Source organism: Empidonax traillii, unplaced genomic scaffold, assembly GCF_003031625.1.
Source record: "Empidonax traillii isolate 1590-97213 ecotype Southwest subspecies unplaced genomic scaffold, ASM303162v1 scaffold38:size1800464, whole genome shotgun sequence".
Classification (NCBI taxonomy): domain Eukaryota; kingdom Metazoa; phylum Chordata; class Aves; order Passeriformes; family Tyrannidae; genus Empidonax; species Empidonax traillii.
The window spans coordinates 1665922-1690155 of NW_020955231.1; the positions used below are offsets into that span (position 1 = coordinate 1665922).

The 24234-nt window shown below is 37.7% G+C and overlaps 1 protein-coding gene across 1 annotated transcript in view; it reads right to left on the bottom strand.

Moving 5' to 3' along the window:
- FRMPD2 (FERM and PDZ domain containing 2) overlaps positions 1–20830 on the bottom strand; it is a 72101-nt gene extending 51271 nt beyond the window's left edge. Inside the window, exons 1-8 of the mRNA XM_027878130.1 lie at positions 20717–20830; positions 11554–11682; positions 9881–10035; positions 8882–8947; positions 7431–7616; positions 6432–6558; positions 4556–4687; positions 1566–1650 (exon numbers count right to left, since the gene is read on the bottom strand). Of these exons, the coding sequence (XP_027733931.1) occupies positions 1566–1650; positions 4556–4687; positions 6432–6558; positions 7431–7616; positions 8882–8947; positions 9881–10035; positions 11554–11677 (875 nt within the window). The 5' untranslated portion in view covers positions 11678–11682; positions 20717–20830. The remainder of the gene's footprint in view (positions 1–1565; positions 1651–4555; positions 4688–6431; positions 6559–7430; positions 7617–8881; positions 8948–9880; positions 10036–11553; positions 11683–20716) is intronic.
- Between the last annotated feature and the right edge of the window lie 3404 nt (positions 20831–24234).

The window sequence follows — 24234 nt, forward strand, 5'->3', positions numbered from 1 at the left end:
TTTCAGCAGAGAAGGGGAACTTATCCTTGGCATCATGAGTTTAGATCAAGGATATCAAGATCATAAGCAAGTTATTAATCAGAGGCATGACAATTGCTCCAAAATACTCAGTAAATAAATCCAGTTACTGATTGCCAGGTATAAGATGCATATATAGATGTCTGTATACACACAAATATATGTGTGTGTGTAGTCAGACAGGTAGACAGAGACTTCTTTTTTCACAAAAGCAGCCACTATCCTGCAATCCGCTTGTAGTTCTGTCTTGTAGTTTTAGAGGTGTACTGGGGTATCTCATATTGCCCAGATTATCATGGTTGATTTATCAGGAATTTCAAACTGTTTACTTGGGATACATTTAGCTGGGAATTGATCTAAATGGAGGATTTCCTGTGGACCTGAATTACTCATGTCATGGTTAAAAGAAGAAACTCCTGTTTAACTGGGTCAAGAACTCTATTAAATGGGATGTCTGTAGGGATTACATGGTGCTTAACTATGGGATTCTGGTCTTTGCGGTGCCTAGAGGCTAACAGTACTGACATCTCCTCTTCATTTGTAAACAGCCATGATTACAGCTGCACTGTGCTAAGACCCAGTCTAGGAAACTCTTGTTTTGCAGCAGTGGTGTTTCCCTGGCTTTTGAAAAGGAGTTAGTATCACCTGAACAATTCTCAGTTTTCTTTGTCAGTGCCTACAGGGCTGCTGTACATGCCATGGCTGAAATGAGGCTAATCCTCATGGCAGAGCAGAGGTCTTTACTGCTTGTGTCCCTGGGTTACCTGTAACTCTTCAGTAAAGTAGTACTGAAGGGCTGGATACAGCTGACACAAGTGAGAAAAATCAATCTAAGTACCTAGATGGAAATGTAAAAAGCCACTGAAAATTATGGATCATGTGGTCTGCCAGAAGCACTCCAGAATACATAAGGAACACATCTGCTAATATGACAGCAAGGCAAGACCACATCCAAATTATGAATACAGACAAATAAGGACTCTGCCAGAATGCCTTGACAGGGAAAGCGATGACTGTTCATACCTTCTCAACAGGTTTTCCCCTTCATAAAATCATATAATCATTAAGATTAGAAGAGACCTGAGAGATCATCAAGTCCAGCCTTCCACAGACTCTGTGGAGCTGCTTCCCAGTTGTTTCAGTCACAGAGGGCTATTGCTCTTTGCCTGATTCTGATGGAGACAGCCAGGGGCAGCTGTTCTGGGAGGCCCTTGGCATCTGGCAGGCCACAGCGGTGAAGAGTAAAGTTGGAGATCTTGAATGTGCCTTTTTTGTATGGATTGTTCAGGGCCCAAGTTTCATTTCACTAGAGCATTTGGACTGTTCCACTCAGAACCAAATTAAGCTAAGTGCACATTATTTATTTATTCTACATAGTAGAATATGATGTATTATTAACGTATTTATTCTGCATAAATAGTATCTATTATCAAAACAGCCCAGATGGCCATCCCAGCATTTTCTGATAATGGCATTGCCACACTAGTTGTCCACTTCACTCGGTTATAAAACAGCTTTCATCTTGTAGAAATATGACTTGAGATTACCTGTTTATGAAGAGCTTGTAGCTACTTTGTGTCCTTGACTCACTAAGTGGAGGGTCACATGACCTGTGTGTCTCTGGAACTCTCCCTGAAATAAAAAAAGGAAGTTTCACAATTGAAGCAGTTGTAGCAGCACTTAGCATCTGATGTTGGGACAATTACAGCAGGCAAGAAATTTATACTGGCTCCTTCCTCTCTTTCAGATTAGCTACCATCCTCACTTGGACATAAATGGCTATTTAATAAGGTTAAGTGAATACTACCAGCAGTATTCCCAGTTTCCTAGTTATTGTTATTTCCTCTTCATACTGCTTCATGTGAATATAATTTGGAAAATAGCTGCATAAGTACAATGTCTGTAGTTTCCATCTGTATGGGGGTAATTTGTGAAACAGCTTTTTCTCCTCAGAAACTATGTCAAATTTTTGCATAAAATTGGGCAGAAAAAGCCATGACATTTCTCTGGATTAATCAGAGTAGAATATCAGATCACTGAAATGAAAATGTTTGTAAATATTCCCCTGGTTATTTGCTACATTAAATATATTTTGAATGTTTTTACATCATAAAATATGGTGGGAGTAGAGGATGGTTTGTGAATCCTTAGCAAATAAGATTTGTATTGTTTTTCACCTTCAGTAATCACTGCTGCTACAGAGAGGACGGGTGTTCCATTGTCCATATACATGAAAGCTGAAATTTAGAGGCAGACCCAGAAAGGGTTATGCAAGTGGTAGCTCTATTAAGGATTTCTGTAGCAGCAAAGATGTTTTAAATCACACTCTCATGCACACGGTGTGGCTATTGGGGATGGTCCTGTGCAGGGCTAAGGTTTGGGCTCAATGATCCTTATGGGTGCCTTCCAACTTAGCATATTCTGTGGTTCTGTGATTTAGGGAAGGGTGGGAAGGTTAAATTTTTCTTCACTTAGATCATTTAAATAATCTTATTTTAAGAATTACGTATCAAACTATTACATAGGCAGAATGATAGTGTGATAAGATGAGCTCTGTGGAAACAATCATTTAGGTCAGCTTTTTTTCCAGATAAAACATCCACGCACTACATCCTGAGACCTCACTTCAAATTCCAAATGAAAACGTGACATTGAATTCTAGTATACCAACCAACCAAGTGCAATTTTACAAACTAGAAAATCTACAGTCACTTTCCTAAAATAAGCATAAACATGTGTTGGTTTTTTCCAAGCTGCAGATGGTAGTGACAAAATGTGAGACTGGAGATAAACTAGTTAGCAAAGTTAAGATTCAGTCCTGTGTTCTAAAATGACATGCTTTTCAAAGAGAAAAACTTGCAAAATTCTCTGCTTACACTATAGTTTTCACATAATTGAAAAAAAATACTTTGACGAGGACGTATAATTCCCCTCGGTTTTTCTTTATTGACCATCATGGCAGTGGGGCAACTTGGGTAGTTTCAGTGGCCAGACTGCCATGCTTTGATCACAAATTTAACACTTTCCTGATGTTAAATTAACATGTGGCACTCAAAGAAGTCAATCCTGTAGATTATTATTTTATCTTTTAAAGTACAGTCTTGCTAGAGGTACTGATCTGCTTGGATAATGGTTCTCTACTAGATGGTAGCATTTCTTTTCAGAGAAGAATGCATTTTTTTAATATGTTATCTCATGAAAGAATGTCTGTGGCAAACAAGTTCTCACATTCCATGTTGACTCATTTATTTTTAGACTCCTGTATTACAAAATGAACAGCTACCAGGGTTTCAGTGGAGACTGAGACACACACAAAGTCACTGGAATGAGCCTTTGTCAAGTTTATGATCAAACCTTTTTTTTTTGAAAGGGCTTACAAAACAGTAAGTTTACCTTCACTGTGTGCAATCAAGTTTACCTTCACTGTGTGCAATCAAGTATATGACTGACACGTATGAGTCACATAGGGAAAGGCTGCAGTCTCAGGTTTTTATTGCTGCTGATACTGACTGCAATTCTGGAGCTTCAGAAAAGTGTCTTTCAGGAGGAGAGCATTAACAGCAGTTGTACAACTAACCTCACTTTCCTCATTCTTGGGGCAACAGCAGCTCTTTGCTCTTGGGAAATATGAACATCTTGTCTAGGTGATCCTAGATCAGATTCCAATTTATACATGAAGATAAAACCTGCACAGCAGTACTCCCCTTCCTACTAAATTCCCTTCTTTGCTTTAGGGTATCCCCCTACAATATGATTTACATGGCTTGGAAAGGAACTTGAATGATGTCTAACACAGTGTCTTCACTGAATGCATTATCTCCTGAACAGTTTCTTTCATGCTCTTCCTACCACAAAAGGATTAAAAGTGAAGATAAAATTCCAACTCTGATATCTCCAGACAAAGTAAATCAGAAGAACAACATGGCATTTAGTACAACAAAAACAAGACGCTGAGCGGGAAATATAAAATAGTTCCAGGACAAAAATGAAAAGAAAACAAAGGGGCTTTTGTTTTTTCCCCTCTAGATTTCAGAATCAGTCCCTTTTTTTTTTTTATTCCATGGGTTTGGAGAAACATTAATCCCTACCTTTCAAGACTTAGGTATTATTCATAGATTCAACTGATTTCAGTGCTGCCATCTTGACATTTCCCATCATATGCATTTGTGGGGTAGCTCAACCTTTTCTCACCTGTATCAAGACCCCATGTGCTAAAAACATACGTCAGGCTTTGTGATCTGCTGAACAGCTTCACCTCGAAAAGGGGGCATAAAGCAAGAAAGAGGTGATGGTACTGCATGGTAACCAGGGAATATATGTACAGCTTTACATTAGGACACAAGTGAAAAAGAATCTGATCTAAGTATCTTTCTTCTCTATGACTTAGCACAAATATACCTACCAAGTTATATAACCACAGGTTGCATGGGAGTACCTATCACCTGATATACCTATATGTGGGTAGGCCCACATATTCAAACAAAGGACAAAAAGGATCAATACATAATTCCTAAAAATTCTTTCATAAAAATCTTACCTCTCCTGTGTCCTCGATTAGACAATATCAAAGATGCACTTTCAGAAATACTATTAGAGTCACTATAGTCTGCAGAGAGTTGTCTGTAATCTTCTGTTGACTGACTGTAATTCATTAATCTGGACCCTTTGTCTGGAAACAGAAAAGAAATATGGTGAATCACATACTTCAGTTATAAATTATTATATTTGCACGATAATATAAATAACATTTGGCTTAAGTAATTTTAATATAGTCTACATCTGTCTATCTCTCTGTCTGTCTTCTAATGCTGACTCTAGTTCCTTAAGGACAGAGGAAAGCTTGATAACTTCATTCTATTACTTTCATAATCTTATTCTGACCAAAAATAGTTTTCAAAGTTCTTCTCACCCATTCCAAATAAAACAAATCTAATACATTAACTCTAGTCTACGTGTTTAACTGAAAGGTTACAAAGTGCAGATAACCTGCAAAGTTCTCATTCCTTGTACTGTGAGGCCCAAAACCTTCTGCTATAAAGTATTCTTTCTGTATGGAGGATGGACAATGCCTAGACACAATCCCCTACCAGAGCCAAATGCAGAAATTCCATTAAGAGGTCATCCTAAGTCATTAGGAAGTACATATTTATCTTGCACACTGACTTTACTTTGGTTCCATCGCCTCTTATCCTTTTAGAGAATCTCTGAGGGTGATAATTTTTAATTAAAATTAAAAAAAAGAAAGAGATGGAAGGTTGCCTTGCGAAGTGTTGCTCACACATTTTCAGTGTAATCAACATCCTAATTCACTGAAGTCCTTCAGCAAGTGTAAGCCAAATGACCTAAATTCCTGGAAAACACAGAGATCACACCAGATACATAATCACTAGAACCAGTGAAAGGAAAATGGCAGGAATTTGGGGCTAATAGGGGGAGCAGCAGAATTTCCACCAGCTTATGCAAATGTGAAACTAAGGTCAGTTTCTGAGTAAGTGAGCCAATATATTTTGAGGGGTGCTTTGTCTGTATGTTTTAAAAAGAATCTCCTTTTCTTATAACCAGTAATACCCAATAGAAATGTTCCACATGTATTTAAGCATGTGCTTGATTTCTAATTGATTTAATGGAACATATGTGTGATTTGCTGAATAGGAATTGGACCGCTCATATGCCTAATCTTGAGCATATCCAAAAAAAGCCTGCATAGCTTGGGCCAACATTCCCCTTGCCCCAAAGTCAGAGATCTCTGCTGAAATGAACAGTACAATATAGAGACTAGAAAAAAAGATAGAGAATTACACTGAGATGTAGTAAAATCTTGATCTTAGTCAAATGAAATACTAAGTTGATATATACTGCTTTGTTTTTGTAGTGACCAGGATTTGGCCTTGTGTCTTGAAAACACTCCAGCAATTCATGTGTGAATTTATAAAACAACTTTTGAATAGAAAAATTAAATCAAAAAGAAACCACAAATCTTTGCGTGAGTAATCAAATAGGAAGGATGAATATATCTTCCTTAATGGCAACAGGATAACCTCACAGAATTCTACATTCAAAAATACACTGGAGTATACAAAGCACAAAAGCAGTTTTGAAAGTAGAGGTGTTTTATATGCACAGGTTTTATGCAAAGTGTTTTAAGAGTCGAATCTGTGCAAGCTGATTCGTTATCATTGCTTTGCAGCCCTGAGAGTATTGTCCTTTGTGGAAACAAGGAAAAGAAATCTGGCTGACTTGCCTCAGAGTACTCCCATTATGAAGTAATTTATATGTAAAGCAATAAATATCCTATCCAACACTACATGTAATCACTACAGCATGAAATTAAACAATTCATCTAGCTTGGGAAAGACTCAGAAAAGGCTGGCTATATCCTTATTAGACAGTTCAGCTTATAAATCTTTCTTTACCTTGGTGAAAATTCATCTGGGAGGACAGTGGTGAGGTGTCCGATATTTTCTCATGCAGCCTTTTCCTTATCACATGACTCCTGTTCAGCTGGGAGGCTGTGCTGTCTTCAGTGACCACCTGCTCTATCTAGAAGACAGTAATGCTGCAAGTCAATGTCATTCGATATGTGGACTTTGGACTCTCATACTGAAGTGATCCTTGTCCTCTGGCTGTCAGAGGCTGCTGATTTGCTTTGTACAAACAACTTCATCTTCTCAGATTAACACAAAGCCGGACTGAGTATTGTTGGCTTCATGCTCTCATGCTAGCTGAGTTTAAGAGGGGACACCCTCTGTTACAGTAGTAAATAAAGTAGTAAAGAGTGCAAGGGGAAAAGTCATCTCAGAATGTTAATGACTACCGGTTGAAAACAGAAAAAAAATTGTGGTGTGTTTTCTTCCATTGTCTTGCTTCTTTTCAATAAAAATGTTCTTTTTGATATTTCAAATTTTGAAAAAGACTCAGGTGCTCAGATATTAAAGACCTCATGTGGTCAGGTTTGATTGCACGACAAATGTTCAGCTCCTCTCAAGGACAATGAATTAATTTCTCAATATGATGTAAATGTGATCTCTTTGAATTTCACAAAGTCTGAAACCAGAGTGGCAATGGAGAAATTTTTTCTCTTGTGTACAGTCCATTCCTTTGGCCAATAGGAAGTCCCCGTAAAGGTTATGATTGCTTCAGTATTAACCAAAGAAATTAAGATAATATAAGTGCAAAAGCTGAATTTGTATCACTTCCCTGGAGAGTACACGTGATGTCTAAGACAGCTTCACTGCTTCATTTGCTGGTACACATGCCCACTCAATTTCTTGCTTAGAAGTTTTGAAACAAATCTCACTTCCTTAATCCATACAAACATAAATTTCAGCCAATTGTTTAACTGTATCCCATGTTGCTGCTCACCTTTCTCACCAAAGAAATGGAGATTATTAGAGTATGAGAGTAGTACCTACCTCACTGACACTTCCCAGTGCAAACTGGACCATTTTCTTTACATAGACATTTGCTGGTAAGGAAGCAGATTCCTTCTGATGTGCCTCACATGCTTCCAGAACTGATTCAGGAGACAATCTTTTATGTGGCAGATCTTCACAAAGTGTTAGCAGGAGTGTGTGTAGTTGGTCGCTCAGCTGGAGGGACTGAGCCAAAATAGAAGAAGTGTTAAATAACATCTCCCAGGGTGTTGAAATCCTGTATAAACTAGGACCAGGAATTTCTGTAAGCCTTTCACCCCAAGTGAAAAATGGGCACTGAATTCCTTTAGACTTAAGGAACATTCCACACAAGCAGCCAAACATCACTAAATGGAGCCTCTAATGGAATCCAGGATAGCCTTGGAGGGAATTGGCATCTCCAAGGAGGGTCATCAGCCCAATTAGGAGATTCTTGGTGACAGACAACAGTTCAGCTTGCTCCAGAGCTTTGCTAATTAGACTGTGAATCAAAGATCCTTGCAAGTAAGATATGTGGTAGCATTAGCTTCAAAAAGATGAGGACTTATACCCATAACTGTTGCTATAGAGACCAGATACTTAAATTTTAGGGCCATTTAGCTTATAAAGCCTTTTCTCTTAGAACATAAAAAAAATACATAAAGCCTTAGAACATAAAGCCTTTCCTCTTAGAACCCATGATAGGGAGGTTAAATCTGCTAAAGGCTTGTGCTTTTCAAATCAAGAACAAGCAACCAAAAGCATCAATATAGAAATGAAGCAAAATGTGCGCTACAAGTCTGAGAAAGGATTCCCAGTAAGCAAGAAATTAAAAATTTCAGCCAGCAGAGATACTGGTAGAATTTTAAAAATAAAGACAGTTACTTAGTTTTAATTCTGCATCCCCTTTTTGAAAAAGCACATAAATGTGCACAGCACTGCAATCATGCCAGCGTGATATTTTTCTTTTAGCCCTTCCTATCTTAGAATAATAGAATCATAGAACAATTTAGGTTGGAAAAGACCTTTAATATCAAATCAATCATAAACCCAGCACTGGCAAATCAACCACTTAATCATGTCCCCAAATGCCACATCTATACGTCTTGCAGATACATCCAGAGATGGTGACTCAACAACTTCCCTGGGTAGCTTGTTCCTTATTATCTTGGAATAAATAATCTTCACTCTTGAAACTGAGGTATGAGGTATGATTCATCTTAATGAGAACAATTCTGGTTTTTGAAGAATAAAGAAAAAATAAAAAACCAAAGGAAAGTAAAGATGAGGTCCAATTAAACTTTCTGATTTGGGTGAATTGGTATTTTTGGTGCAGCCTGAATCTTGACACAAGCTTTCCAATTCTTTCTAGTGGTCCAAAACACAAAGCCCCTCTTACCGAGACTTCAGATTATGCCTCTCAATCTTTGAACTTACCAGAATAAAAGAAAACAACAGTTTGTGTTACTGACCTGATTTGGAGGAACCTGGTAATCTGCTGACCAATAGAGGGTCATTCCTAAGGAATACACCAACATCTGTCAAAACAGAAAAGGGAACCCTGTGTGAAGTCAATATTAAGTATAGAAAAGCCTCCTACTAGAGACACCCTCTTTTTGTGGCTTTTGTCACAAAATGGTAGAAGTCAAACAGATAATTTGTTTTTTAAAACTAGACTAAACTTATCTGAAAGTACAATAGTTACTCTTGTAGCATGCAATTGGTAATGTCCAGCTTGAGGGACTGAGCCAGGCTGCCCTCTATTCAATTATGTCTTAAGTAGGGAAAGAAATGTGAACTCCTTTCTTAATTTTGAAGTTCTCCCACTGCCAGTTAAAACTCTCCCCTACCTGTGGAACTGACCAGCAGTCATATCCAGGAAAAGAATTACTGGACTGAGGGCTGCCTACTCCACGGCATCATGTTTTCGCCTGGTCTCTAAATGGTCAATTATGTGGGAATCTGAAAATACTTTGTACTGCCTGAGGTAAGTATACACTGATGTGGTCTGAGTAGTATTTAAGACTTTTGGACATCTGAGTGTTGTATCTTACTGTCTTGCCAGAGAGACTCATTTGTCAGAGAGAATAAAAATAAATTGTCAGCAAAGCTGAATGTATTTCTGACTTCCTGGAAGTGCTTCCACTCTCTGATTGTATAGATACTGCAGTCCTGCTGCTTCTTGGATTACAGTTACCATATCTGGTGAAACAGTGTTCATAGAAATATTCTTCCTTTCTGTGTGCCTTTGCAAATAATACATTTCTGCTGACCTTGAAGAGTGACATTCAAAATTGATTTTGATGTTGACATACATGCTAATGCAACACGTAAATCTTTCTAACTGTAGCCTTATTTGATTAGTCATATTAGAAATGTAGTAGGACAGTAGGTACCTGATATGCTGCATTAAAACCCACAAGCTTGTCTTAATGAGGTACTGTCAAGATTTACTTTATAATACACCTCACCTTTGTTAGTCCAAAGCGCTGGTGTTTACTTCTGTGGAGAAGTTCTGGTGGACTGAAAGGCAGAGCTTCTGTCTGAGATGCATTGTTTTGGAAGGACAAATTGCCTTCAGCAGACAGTAGTACTGACCATGGGCAAATCACACAGATGGCAGGGTCTGAAAAATGTTGAGGTAGATAAGGGAGACCTTAGTGTTGAATTCACTGCACTCAGAAAATCGTATTTCTGGCATCTCACCTGTATAGCCAAACTAATCACTGATGTTTCCTGAAGATGTACCCAGAATGCCTTGCCTGACTTCCCAGCCAGACCTCAGACTCGCCTTGTCCCTGTGGCCTTGCCTGGTGATCGCTGGGCTGTCTGACTCTGGTTGTCAGACACCACACCTGATCCTGACTCAGTTTCCCACCTTGACCTCTGACCTGCCTTGTTACCACAAACCTGTGTGGTGGCTGGATTCTCAGTTATTAACCCCAGACCTACTCTGATCATCTTTGGATACTGTGGGATAGAGCCCTGGCTGGCACAGCCCCTGCTGACACCCCTGTGGGTCCCTGGTCTGGGCTCCTTCCTGAGAAACATCTTGCCCTCTGTCTTCCCTGAAAAAATCTGTTTGAAAGTGTCTCAGAAACGGACTGGATTCTACTTGCAAATGTCTAAATACTCTGAAAAAAATATCACTGCAGAGATCCACTGAGGTTGGTCCCAGCGGTGTGAAGCAGGAATGGCAGCACGAGGATGTGTAGTTTGCTGTAAATACTGAATTTGCATACACGCAGTAAGTGAATTTGACCAAAGCCATCCAAGTGATTTCATTAAAATACGCATTAAAAAACAATAAGTAACAACATCTAAGATCAATATGTTTACTCTAGAAAGAGGAAAAGCTGCATGAACTATGGCAATATTTAGTCACTGGGTTTCAGGAAATATTGGTAATTTAAAAATAAAAGGTTGGCTGTTGAACCACTCTTCAGTCTAGAGTGTTAGAAGGGAGACCATTCAGGTCTCTGCTGAAGAAGTGCTCAGAAATGTGCCCTAGATGCTTTGGTGTTTTAGCATTTAAAATCTGAATATTAAAAAAGGTCTACTTAGTTCTTATGCATGGTGACCTTAACATCAGGAAAATGAATACTAAAAATAGGTAAAATGTTAAGCTTGGAACTCATACACACCTAGGAGATCTGTATAGCCGGAGGACCCAAACATTCAAGACTTAGGGATGGACTACTAGTATTTGCAACAATTCAGGCATTTACTTCTTTAGAAAATTAAAAGTCTTAAAATCATCAGCTAGCCGTCTCTTTTGCTCCTTCCCCATTTTCTGTAGTATTGTATGCAAGTACGAGTAGCACACGCTAGGAAGCTTGTGTGTTTTAGAAACAGGCAGCCAGCTTGTACTTCAGCCTCCATGAAGAACACCTGGCCTTCTGTCATGTTGGCCAGCCCATGACTGAGCATTCCTGCCTAACCCATCAGTGCCCAAGCACACTGGAAATATTGGTGTAGCAAGTAGTGTTTGCCATCGCAAGGTCTAGCATCTAGGATTTATTACATCAAGCACAGTGCAGCAAATGCTTGTCTTAAAAACAATCAATCAAACTCAAAAGAAGTAAAGTAATGCAATAATTCATTTCCAATTATAAGAATCATAAAAAGATACTTTTCACCTCACCTTTGTGAAGATCCTCCAGAAGTTGTATTGTGGACAGGTACAGAAGTGCCCATATTTCTTCTTCCTCCAAAGGGCTTCCTTTTGCCCACAGGACCTCGGCCAATGTCACACAGGAACTGCTCATGCCTGCTGCAGTAAATGCCAGGTTTTGGACACACTAAAATAGACTGAATTGCTCAAGACAAGCCATAGTGATTATAACTGTACTCTTCTCTCATAGGAAGAAATATATAGTGAAACACCCTGCTTTTTTTGTTCAGAGAAGGTAGATGTTGCTTATCCCTGTCCTAATCTGAGTAAGAGTAAATAAAAGAGACTGAACTAAGTGACTTCCAATAATCTTTTTGAGCCCTTTTACTCATCATTTGAAACCAGTCACAAGATTCTGTGGAGCAAGTAGCTTTTACTCAAAAGATCTTTCATGAATGTGTGCTGTTCAGACTTTGTGAGTGGTTGTTTGAATGGCAGGGGATTGATTTTGCTGCTTAATTGGATATGCTTTTCTATAAAAACGTGACAGAGTTAATCTAGGAAAAAAAGAATGGCAAAGCAAAAGATGCACTGTAACAAGAAAGGTTTATAAAGAGTCCAACAGAGGAATTGGGTTTCATTCATTGCTCAGCAGATTGGTCAGTAAAAGCTTGTAGGCTCTTACTGAATTCACTGATAGATTTTCTTGCTCAGATATCTGAGACTCAGTACTTGCAGTTCATCCATTCCAATATACGTATAAACTTGCTTTATTTCACTAAACCAAATTAAAAGATGATTCCCTCTTCAAGCTGCTGAGTACCAATGTAGTGGCTCCCAGCACACTGTCCTATCTGATAGGTACATAAGTCCAGGTGTACTGAAAAAGAATGTGGGTCCACACACTCTCCCTGTTTTGTCTCAGTTGCAACATAGCATCAGATCCTTTAGACAAAGGGATTCTGTAGTGAATTATAATTTCATGTTTTATGTACTGGAAAAGTATTTCCTAATCCCAGCCAACTAGAAACTGATTTGTGACTTCAAGTGTCAAGGCTGCTCTGCCTGCAATGGAATTCATTGTGTCTTACAGCTGATTGCTTTGCCAGCTTCCCATTCGTTACGGAGTCTTCAAGGGGTCACTGCAAGAACATTACAGTGTTCTGCAGGACCAACTTGTTGCTGATTAACAGGCTACTCAGACTTTGCTTCATGGGGTCTTGTCCTGGCTTACTAGCTTCCAAACAAGGAATCACAACATATGAAGAATGATCCCTTGTTGCAATCACTACAAGATTATAAACCAACCTAGTGACATTTTAAATGGAACCAGAGTCCTAATTTTAGTCTCTGCAGCTTCAAAGGGCAGTAAATCTTCTTACAAACCTAACCTTAATTAGAAGAGACAGACAAATCTTCTTAATCTAAGCCATCACCATTTCTCTTAATAATAAATTACTGTGATAGCATTTCACTTAACCCTATGGTACTGGGACTAAGCAATAAATTCACCTTCCAGGAGCTAAAATCTTTGTGGGTTCTCTACATAGATAATCCACCAGACTGTATTTAGTGCTGTTTCATTTGAGATTGTGCTGGGGGAAGGAGCACTACATCCCTCATTTTAGATAGAAAGTGCTTTAACCAGTTTTATTTCAGTGCTGATATTTCTAACTAGCTTAAGCTACTAAAGTGCAGGTGTTACAACTTCCCAGAACTAAAGTGAAATCAGCAGTCCCATCAGAGATGCTTAACTTTTGTCATGAATGTTTTTTTTTTTCTAGGAGTAAAAGTAATGTCTCAGATCAATACTAAATTTGAATTAAATGAATTCTGCTATCAATGATGTGCAAACTTCTTGCAAAAAGTGTTAGCCTGTATGGCCACGGAAATCATAATCTCTTTAAAGTGTAATCAATTATTGCTTTAATGTAATGTAGAGTTAAGCAATGTGCTATTTCACAAGCAAATTGCCAACTGATTTTTAAACACTCGGAATATCCTGTAGTTTTAGGCTGTATTGTTCACTTCTGATTTTAAAGACCGACATGGTGTGATATTTGACAAAAATGTAACTCTGTGAGTTCTTGGGGAAAAAAATACATCTCATTTCCTTTCGTAGCCAGGCTATGCTATGTAAATTATATGACACTAAAAGTGATGGAAAGATATTGTTATCATTGTAGCAGTGCCCGTATTAATGGTCCCTCAATTTAATAAAAGCTGTGATCCAGAACAAAACAATTTTGACCTTTATGCAAGATACAACTGATGAGACAAAGCAGATAAATTAGGAGACGAGAAGGAAAAAGTTAACAGCAACCTTGCAAAAACGGACATTTTTGCAGTAATACTGTATATCAGGAAATGATGCTAGGTCTGGTTGAGCCTGCAGGCAAAAATTAGAGCAGCAAAATGTAATCACCCACTTTGGAGTCTACCCAGGATATAGAGGTTAATGTTTTTGTGACTGGAAAAAGTAGCAAAGGGCTTCCAGTGCCAATTTGTGCTTTGAGGTCAAAGGTGGATTCTGCTGATTTCTATGGAAGAAAATAGTGCCATCCAAATTAGTCTAAAATATCCTCCCCATTCTAATCTTTGTAATGCATTTTTTTTTTCATTATGAGGACTCTCTCAAGTCAAAAGATTTCCCCCTACTCTTCTTGCATAGATATGAAAGGGACATTGAGGTGAGGCTAAACCATCATTTTCCCACCAACATCCACCTATTTATCACATTTCTTTCTAAATTACATTATTCAATTTTGGTACATTTCGTTTTATCATTTGTGCACATTTTCATCCATTGAAAGCTAGAGTCAATGAAGGAAATTGAATTTATCATAAAAGTTAATGAACTGCAGCTTTGTATCTGAACTTGACACTTAATAATAATTGTGCATTAGTAATTTCATATGCCAGGGTCACTTTATGTGCAATTTGGCTTTATTAGATTTGGCAGTCATATTTAGTAAAAAGTAAAAGAACAACTTGGCTTTTGGCAATCTTCATCTTTTGCTGTTTTGTTTACTGTATAAAGACAACAAAAGAGCTAAAAACTATTACTTTTGTAGGAAAACTGACCTTCCCTTATCAAACACAGTAATGTGCATTAAATATCCCAAAGAGGAATGGGTCATCTGGATTTCTAACTAAATGACAGCCCTTTTCATGCCTGCTTCTCAGAGGGAATTTACTGGGGAGTTGATTCAGCTGTAGAATCAGTTTCATGGCATGAAAGGCTTAATCCACTATCTGGATGATAGTGAAGAAAACAGATAAGGGAGATCATAGGACACATCAGTGAACAAGATGATGAGGAAGGAGAAATCAAACTTAGGTTTTGAAAATATGGAGTCAAGTTTGTTTCTGGTCTACTTTTAAAGGCATAAAGCGAGAACAGATTTGCCCCGTCTGGGCACCCTGAAGAACAACTGAAAATTAAGACTTTGGCAAAAAAGTTTCTGTATGAACACAACAACGACAACAACAATGACAACAACAACGGCAACAACAACAACAAAGGATTAACCTTGGTAGGAACCAAGCATTCTGTGAACTGGGAAGTCTTCTGTCTAATCAGAAATGCCTTTCAATTGTTACTGCCTGGAAGGTCTTCTTGCAGAAGTTGTCTTTCATCTGACTGACCTTTCAGTTCTGCTTCATTACTCCACTTGTATATTGCAAAATACCTAGCTGGAAACGTAAGAAACTTTTAATTTGCTGGAAGGTGTAAACAAACGTAGTTTTTGTAAAAAGTTCTGTCTGGGAAGGGTGTATTGCCTATCTATGGTTTGGACATAAATGCCCATCACAGCCCCTCTACTAGAGGTGACTAATTGATTTTGACATGAGTGAGCCAGAGAGAGGCCACTCAAGTAGGTCCTCTCACAGGTTTGAGAGGTTGCTAACGTCAGCCACTAACCTCACTAAAAGGGTTGGAGTGCAGGCTTGTACTGACAGGCAAGTGAGAAGGGGCTTGGAGTGTAATTTTTTTCCATTTACACCACTGTATCCAGAAAAAGTTCTTGTAACAGCCTGTGGAAGCTGGTGTAAACCCACTGCACTTGAAGATACATGAAGTTGGCTAATACTGAACTTGATTAATTTAACTGCAATGCCTGAATATCCATCGGTTACTTTCAAGGACAACTTTAGAGACAAGGAATTGCTTCTTCTAGTGTGGCATTGAAGGACACACTGATAAAACTACACACAAGTCTATAAAAAGATGGTCTTTAGCCATCTTTCTCTAGATACAGTATTTTTCTTAGCCTCCTATCCCTTTCAGCTGTTGTACTCCAATTTCTTAGCTATGTTAGCAGTCCCTTTTAGGACTTGGGTGCTACCTGATAGTCAAAAAGCGCCTTCTGTAAATAAATGACTAAACCCAAGGGGACCCAATCCTCCTTCAGTATAGCCAAAGGCAAAACTTCTCGTATCAGTGGCAGGAAGATGCAACGGGGGGAAAAAAAACTTCCTGGAAGAAGGGAATTAGCCAGAGGACCTCAGGCACTCTTCTGCAAGATGTCAAGAAATCTGCTTTCAAGATTTCTGATCAAATGCCAGGAAATATGTGAACTTGAAGTGACATTTTACTAGGGTATTGGAGGGCTAATAGACTGATTTTAAGGGTTGAAAAGGGGTCCAGAAAGATAGCTTAGCAAAACAGACTTGCTAATTTTTAAATAACTTTTAGAGTGAAAAGGAACTAGGAAAATGCATTTTTAGTCATCATCCTTTTACTTGACCTGAGGTCCTGGACAATGGGTTAATTAACATATCAAGTAATGCAATTTCTGATCATATCCAGGTGAGGACTTTGACTGAGATAAAATCAGTCTGGCTATCCTATCTCTTGATTTTCCTCTGTGGTTCCACCCTTCAAAGATTAATAACTTACAGTAATGCATTGCTTTGAAGTGCCTTATGTTTAAAAGTAGCCCAGTGATGAATTTGAATCTTTACATCTTTATGACACAAAAGTTCGGAAACTTCATCAAAAGAGACTGAAAAGTCATGGATAACCAGAAGTAAATTAAAGCACAAATATTCTCTCACTGAAAGCAAGATAAATGATTTTTTAAATACCAAGTATTCCAAATACCCAAAGAAAAGCTCTTGCAGTACATCTCAGGACTGACTGCATAATAAATCAAATTTAGAATACAAAATTAGGGGGATTAAAAACAGGATCAATATCAACATTTAGGTTGAGCTATAGTTTCAAAATCATCAGTGATAATTCCAAAGTAAATTTACAAAATTTATCAACAGTCTGTCCTTTGCCTAGCAGTACATTGATGTGACATAACAAAGAAAGAACCATTTCTGTAGTCACTAAGGGAGAAGGAATGATGCACCTAGCATCAATCTCACTGCCTTTGACTTCTCTGAGTCGTGGTGGCAGGAACAGCATTCGGCATGAACCTGAACCAGAGCCAGAGCCAGAATCACCTTTCTGCATTCAGTAGGGGATATTTCCAGGAAGATACTTAACTGATCTGTTTTGTGCCCTTAAAAATTATATAGTTTTAAAAATGAATGTAGAGACAGTTTTGAAATTTAAAATTATCCTAGTGTGCATAAAGATTAAATATTTGAAGTACCTAATCATTTCTGAATTGAAATGGGAAAACATGGCTTGCATTTTATAGAGGCACAAGATTATTCCACAGTATTTATGTATTAATCTGATTCTGGGTTTCTACAGACAGTTTGCAATCATTGAAACAACTTGCCCCACTCCAGAGTGTCTACATTAAAATATTTTTAAATGAACAATTTTCACATGAGGATCACAATCCTCTGTTGCTCAAGGCTGAATTGCTGAATTTTTTACTTCTTAAAAACAAATTACAAACAAAAAACAAACAAACCCTGTAAATTAGAATACTGTATAGAGATTATGAGATGTGTGTCTCCAAAATATCTATGACTGGGTAGTCAGGAGATACTGAAGAATCAGTGAAAGTTGTGGCCAAACTGTCAGTGACAAGCCTAAATTTCTTCTGGTTTGCATCTGATTTATAACAAACCACAAAACTGGAATGTGCAACTGGCTACAGAGAAAAGATGATCACATCAGATGTAATTGTGAGCTTTGAATAGGGCCTGACTGTATATATTGTTTTGATGATTGTTCTGATTTAAGACTTCAAGTTGTGTTCTGTTTTTGAAGAACAGTACTCTTCCATAAGAAAAATTAAGGTTATAAAAAGTGCAGTGTAGAAATTATTTACTAAGAAATGTCAACTAAATATATTGGGTCTATAGGCACTATTCATCTATGGCATTTCAAATTGAAAACCCCAGTAAATTCTCAAAATATATTAAAATGTTCAAATTGAATTGAGGCAATACTGTTGCTATGAGCAAACTAATGACTGTTACTGATAATCTATGGAAAAATAGAGAAAAAACTGTATTGAAAATAAATGTAATATAGTATCTTAATCATAAATGTATGCATAGTATAAAGAAACATAAAGGGAAAGAATTTAGGCAGAATAGGTGGTCTCACCATGTACTTTAGACTGTCTTAAATGTTACATCCAACTCTGAGCTTCTTCTGTATATAGTGAATGTTGGACCCAATACAGTAACCCTTTGATATATTCAAATGGTTCTTAACACATGCTATCATTCATGATAACATGGGTTTTATCTGGATACATAAGCATAGTAACTGAATAAAAAGCTGGATATGTTACTTTGCTTAAGTACAAATTACTGTATTTCAATGCTGCTTGTCCATAAAATACCAGTAAATTTTAGCTATATGGAAAGTAGCAAGAGACCAAAAAGAGCACATTTTTTGAAAGTTCAGGTTTAAAATTATTTAAGTCATAACGTGATTTATTAATATATATTTCATATACAAGTGTTATACTCCAATACAGTGTACAGTTATAATTGTGGAGAGAATACACCTTATTCCTCATACCAGAGAGATGAATCTCATTAAGTATGAAATTAAACTCTCTAAATTATGGGTTTATAATTGGAATAAACTCTTAAAACGCTGTTAAAAACTTCTGTTCAAATGAAGTACACAGGTGGAGCCAAATCAGTAAACACCGACAAGTCAATAAGGGAGTTGCCTTGTTGCTAAAGAATGACTTTCCTTAGAAAGATTACATCCCAGAAATTGTAGCTGGAATGATACAGTCTTCACTACACAGTAATTTTTCCCTCCCTAATGTAAATTTCTTTATTTTATTTCCTTTCTAGAAACGTATACTTTAATCAATAGGAGAATTAACCAGACTATTGTAAAGCATTCAGCACTCAAGGGAGATAAAATTTCATTGCTGCAGAGAGACACATTTCTTTGCTACAAAATCATAAACTTAACATGGGTTGGGCCAGTCTCTCAAGAAGTCTAATCTTTGAAAGAAAGAGTTGAAATCTGGTTCCTGAATAGTGTGGTTACATGCCTCTCTGTAGTGACTTTCATGAGCTGAGTGCTAAAAAGCGTGACTTTATTACAATTTCTATGGACATTGTTCCTCAAAAACACAAAGTATTATTGATTCCAAAGAAAATGTAGAAAACCCCAGCATCCTACAGAATCAGACTAACAGAAAATTACGTAGAGAAAATTCTTTTTTCCTCTCTACTTCAAAGGGAACCTACCAGTGAATTTCAGAGGAGAATATTCCACTGTCTGCAGCCAGTTTGCAGATGGATATTCCTTCAGTAGAAATGCATAAAAACATGACACTGGATAACTGCAATCGAAGGTGGTGTTATGCTTTTTTTTTCCTAAGTTTATATGCCCTTTCTCCTCTGCCCTTTGGCTGATGCCAAATACCAAGGACCTCCTAGAGTATGTCTACGATAGAGAGCCACAGCCGTTCTTCGGGTTTTTTTTCTTTTTTTCATGCACCTTTCATAAAAGCTCATTCTACATATGAGTAGACCAGACTGGTGACCTAGAACTGAATCTAATACATCTAATACATAATCCACATACTAGCACTTCAAAGATTGAAGCTTCAAAGCCATGCTGTCTGCTGCTGCCATGACAGAAATAGCAGAACCCAAGCACCATAGTAGTATTTGTCTTTTATGTTTGTTGATTTATGTCATTTTTAAGGCATTATGTACTTCTGTGCAATGAGGCAGCCTCCTCCCAGACAGAGGAACAGGGAATGAAGGGCCAAATGATATGCCGATGCTGAGGTTAATAGGAAGCACCACAACACAGGTAAAAGAACCTGAAAGGCTTTTACATTTGCTTCTTCATGTACCAGAGAAAAAGGTAGTCCTAAATGAAAGATGAAGAGCTAAGATTTTAGCTTATACTGTCCAGTCTTCTCCAAGTCTGTCCACAGCTTTTCAAGCAGCTAATCCTACTGTAGTCAATGTTGCTGTGGTTTGCTTACTGCTAACAAGTTAAAGCTAGTTCTTGAATTCTGAAAGTGCCACAGTTATACCTTTGCTTGAAGAATAGAGAGATTCAAAGCTTCTGATCCTGATTTTGATGCCAACTGGTTCTATTGCCTGACAAAGACTCAGGTCTTCTTTCACCACTTCATTGAGGATGATGTGGTTTGCAGTCATTAGTGATACACATTAGATGTCATTAGTAAATTCTCATTATTGGTATTCCTCTAGAATCTCAATCTAAAAATCTCTAAATCAGTAATGTTTATGAAGCATATGCCAAAACTTCCATAAAATCAGGCTGCTTTTATTTTAGAAACTGCAAACTGCAGTATAGGGACTTGCCTAAAAACACATTAGAGAGCAGTACAGAAGAAATTAGGAAACCAGTTTCTTAACTGAGAGTCTTTAGTCACAGGTTATAAATATTGGTAGTCTTTCTGCTGTTTGGAGTTCAGTGCTGTTTCCTAAGTAATAGTACTTAGTACAAATCCATGAATAAATAATATACTTAAACATGTTTTCTAGAATCATGTGAACTGTGCTATGCAAATGAAGACTTATCCCTGTTGTAAGAGCAGTAACAATTTTGCACCTTCTATTCCTTTGCCTTCAATAGAAAATAAAAATATGCTGAGGTACTCTGATTTTTAATCAGTGCAATTCTGTCGTATGAAATGAGCTTTAATGTAAAAAAATACCCAGGGTAAATATTAGATACTGCTGTGCAAAGCCAGAAAGATGAGTGATTTAATAGCTATTTAATTGATAATGAGATTAAGAAAAATACATAAGAACCTACCTGTACAAGTTGGACAGATGCCGCATCCAGAATAGTCTGAAATCTTCTATATTTTTGTCCAATAATGATTGTTTAGACCATAATAGTTTTAAATATAACATTAAACATATTCAGGACTTGATTGGACTTGTTTTTTGGGGTTTTTTCCTCTCTCTTTCCCTCTCTTTCCTTCTGTCTTCTCTCTTTCTCTCTGTTTTTCTTCCTTTCTCTCTTTCTACTGCTTTGTTTGTATCTCGTAACCAAGCACTGTGTGGTCCAGCAAGTGGCTAAGCAAGTAAACAGTGAGGTTCCTTTTCTTGCTTGCAAGCCAAGCCTAGCAGCTCCTGGTTTGAAGTTGAGGGCAACGTCATGTCTGCTAAGGCTGTTTACACTCCTTCCTTTCTTTTTTTTTCTTTTTTTTTTCTTTTTTTCTCCTGTCCTTTTTTTTTTTTTTTTTCCCTCTGGCAATTCACCCACCAGGTAATGAGAGACAGCTTTTAGGAAGTGGCTCAGTATAAATCTCTGGGTCCGTCGACTTACAAGAACTCAATTGGATTACCTGACGCACACGGGAGCATTAGATCTAAAACCCCATAGACTGATGTCACTTTCAGCCCCTGCCAATCCAGGGAGCAACTGTACACCAAAGCAGAGACTGATGGTCTAAGGGGGTGAGTGTATCTTTCATGAGCAGCAAAATCCTTCAGACTCAATAAACAATGCGGATAAGATTTCGATGGGTCTATCTGGTGGGGAAAAAAACCAAACAAACAAACACAAACAAAAAACACCCAAAACAACAAACTGAAAGAAGGGAATTCAAAAAACACCCAAAACAACAAACTGAAAGAAGGGAATTTGATGGTTTTTAATATAGCCTAGTCTGAAAAATTTTAGTTAGTTATGGCAGGGTGCAGCTGTGCTCAGAGCAGGGCAAAGGGAGTTTGTGGCATGCTGCAGGACAACTGTGAGCTGGGCATAAGGAAGTGAAGGTAAAAAACCCTAGCAAAACAGAAGAAAGTTCCATTGGAATTATTCAGTAAGCTCTTCGTATTAATTGTTTCTCCATTTTTCCAGCTCTATTTCTCTTGTATTCTTTTTTTGCATTATTTTTATAAGAAGTCCACAAAACTGCATTTGTTTACTCTTTCTTCCTATGTTTTGTTCCTGAGCAATGACATTTGCAAATGCATTTTCAGCTACAATCTTTATGGCAATACCTCACAGATGTCTCCAGTGCAGATTTCTCTCTTCATGTCAAAATGAAAATCATGGATTGTCTCTCTGCCTAACTTCATGCAATGAGTCATTGAAATTCAGTGTGGATAGAAAAAAATGAAACCCACAAAAGTCCATTATTTCCCTATTTTTCACTCCTTTTTCCTTTCTTAGTCACTGGGAGTGCTGCCACTGTTATGCCCAGCCCATACCCCGAGTTTCACATCCGATTTGGTCAACCCTTCCACTGTATATGGGTCTTGACATGTGCTTTTGAAGAAAATATACAAGCTTCTTTATTTATCCTTAAAGAAAAAGTATTCAGGCTTTCATCATCTCAAGTGCTGTAAAGCCCTCTCTTTTGACACTGAGAAATTCAATATTGCCTTATCCAAAATGTTGCAGAAAATATCCATTTTGCTGAATTCTCACACTGGGCACATCACCCACCCTTTAGTATCGCTTCTCTGGTCCCTTTATAGCAGAAAAATAAAACTATTTCTTTTCTAAATAAGCTTTTGATACAGAAGTCATAAATCTGATCTGACAGGCTGTCTGACAGAACTGCAGGCAGGATTAAAACTAGATAGAAAAGTCTCACATCTATGATGTCCCAAACAGAACATTTTGGAACTGGCAAACCAACATCTACTGATGAACCTTACCAACTGTGCAATAAAAACTACTTATTGACCCTTTTCCTGTGACCACTGGGACTGATACTGCTCTTCATTTTTTGAATCCATGGATCCAAATACCAACAGATTAGCAAAAAAGCTGTTAATGATAAAAAGAAACTGAGCATTGATGCACCTCAGAAGTATTCTGCCTGATTGTCAGATAGTCATACTAGCAGGAGAAAAGCAACACAGAAGTTTGTGGCTGCTCCTTCCCCAGGTAATGAGTGGGGAGGGGATAGGAAGTTATTTATAGTGGTGCATTTGTAGCTACCAGATTAGATTTAAGTAGATGTGTGTATAATGCTGTTTGTGGAGTTAACAGAGGTCTGTTGAATCATTTTGCTAGGAATAATGTGTTATGTGAACATGCTCCTGTTAAATCAGGTAGAAATGTTATTCTGATCAACTAATCAAGGTTCCTAAATAATTTTTGCTCTATTGCTTTAAGAAAAGGCTTGATCATTCTTCTCATGAAAACATGCAAATGCAAACCTGTGGTAGTTGTTTTGGTGTAGGGAACAGTTCCAGATTTGTGAGATTAAATTCTCATTCATGGTTCCTTCTTTATTCTAAATAGTTATTGAAAACAGCCATTTTAGAAAATTATTCACAACCTATGGGTTGTGAATAATACAACCAGTAGTATTTCAGACTCCTAAACTCAAAATAGACAGTATGAGAGCTTCAGCTGAATTAATTCCATTCACCTATTGAATCTGTAGTGTGTACAGATGACATGTATGGAATTGCAGCAAAGTTTATGTAACTAGATCACTATGAAAGAAGGTTAACAAGATGAAAGACTATTTATCCCAGTGAAGGAACTGCTGGATGGAGGCTTAGGATCCCCCTTATGTTCCTTCCAGCCTTCTGTGAACCGGCAATGGGTAGAATCCAATTATTCTCTGACATTAATGCCTTTTTATCCCACAGAAGCTGAAGTGTGGGTAGCTCTTAAAGTTTACATAAAGGTGAAGATAGCTATTTACTTCTCAGCTGATAGTGGTACAAGCAAGCTGTCATAACTGCAACCACAGTTCAGGCCTGGTGTTTTTTTCTAAATGGAGAAGACCTGTAATGCTTCTGTTAAGTTTTAACTGGTTTTACTACAGAGTCTCATGGAGTGGATCATAAACTGCTTGGGCTATCAGAGCCAAATAGAGATCACTTAAGCTTCCAGAAAAATCAGGGAATCTCCTTTTTTGTTTTAAGTCTGCTCAAGACATCTAACAGGACTTAACCACTTCTTCTGATAGTGAACTTCCACACATCATCCCTATTCCCAGTAGACATACAAATTAAAGTTTTATTTCCATCATGGTTTCTAAGCAGATTGGAATTTGTCCAGTCATCTATATTTAGCTTAGCAGGGATGCTCTTGTTCTGATCTTTGCTGCCAAGGGTGTTTCACAGGAGTATCTTCATGGGAATCAAAAAAAAAAAAAAAAAAAAAAAGGAGAAGAGGCCAGTATCTGAGTAGCCTGTTTCCTTTTAAGAAATAATTCCAAAGATAATTAAAAATACCTCTAAACTGAGAGTGGAGGTATTCTGGGGTTTGTTCCTAAGTTTGTGTTTGAAGACAGCAGGAAGGCAGCATAACATTTACTGTCACTTGTGACAGTAACCCACTTTTCCTTAAGA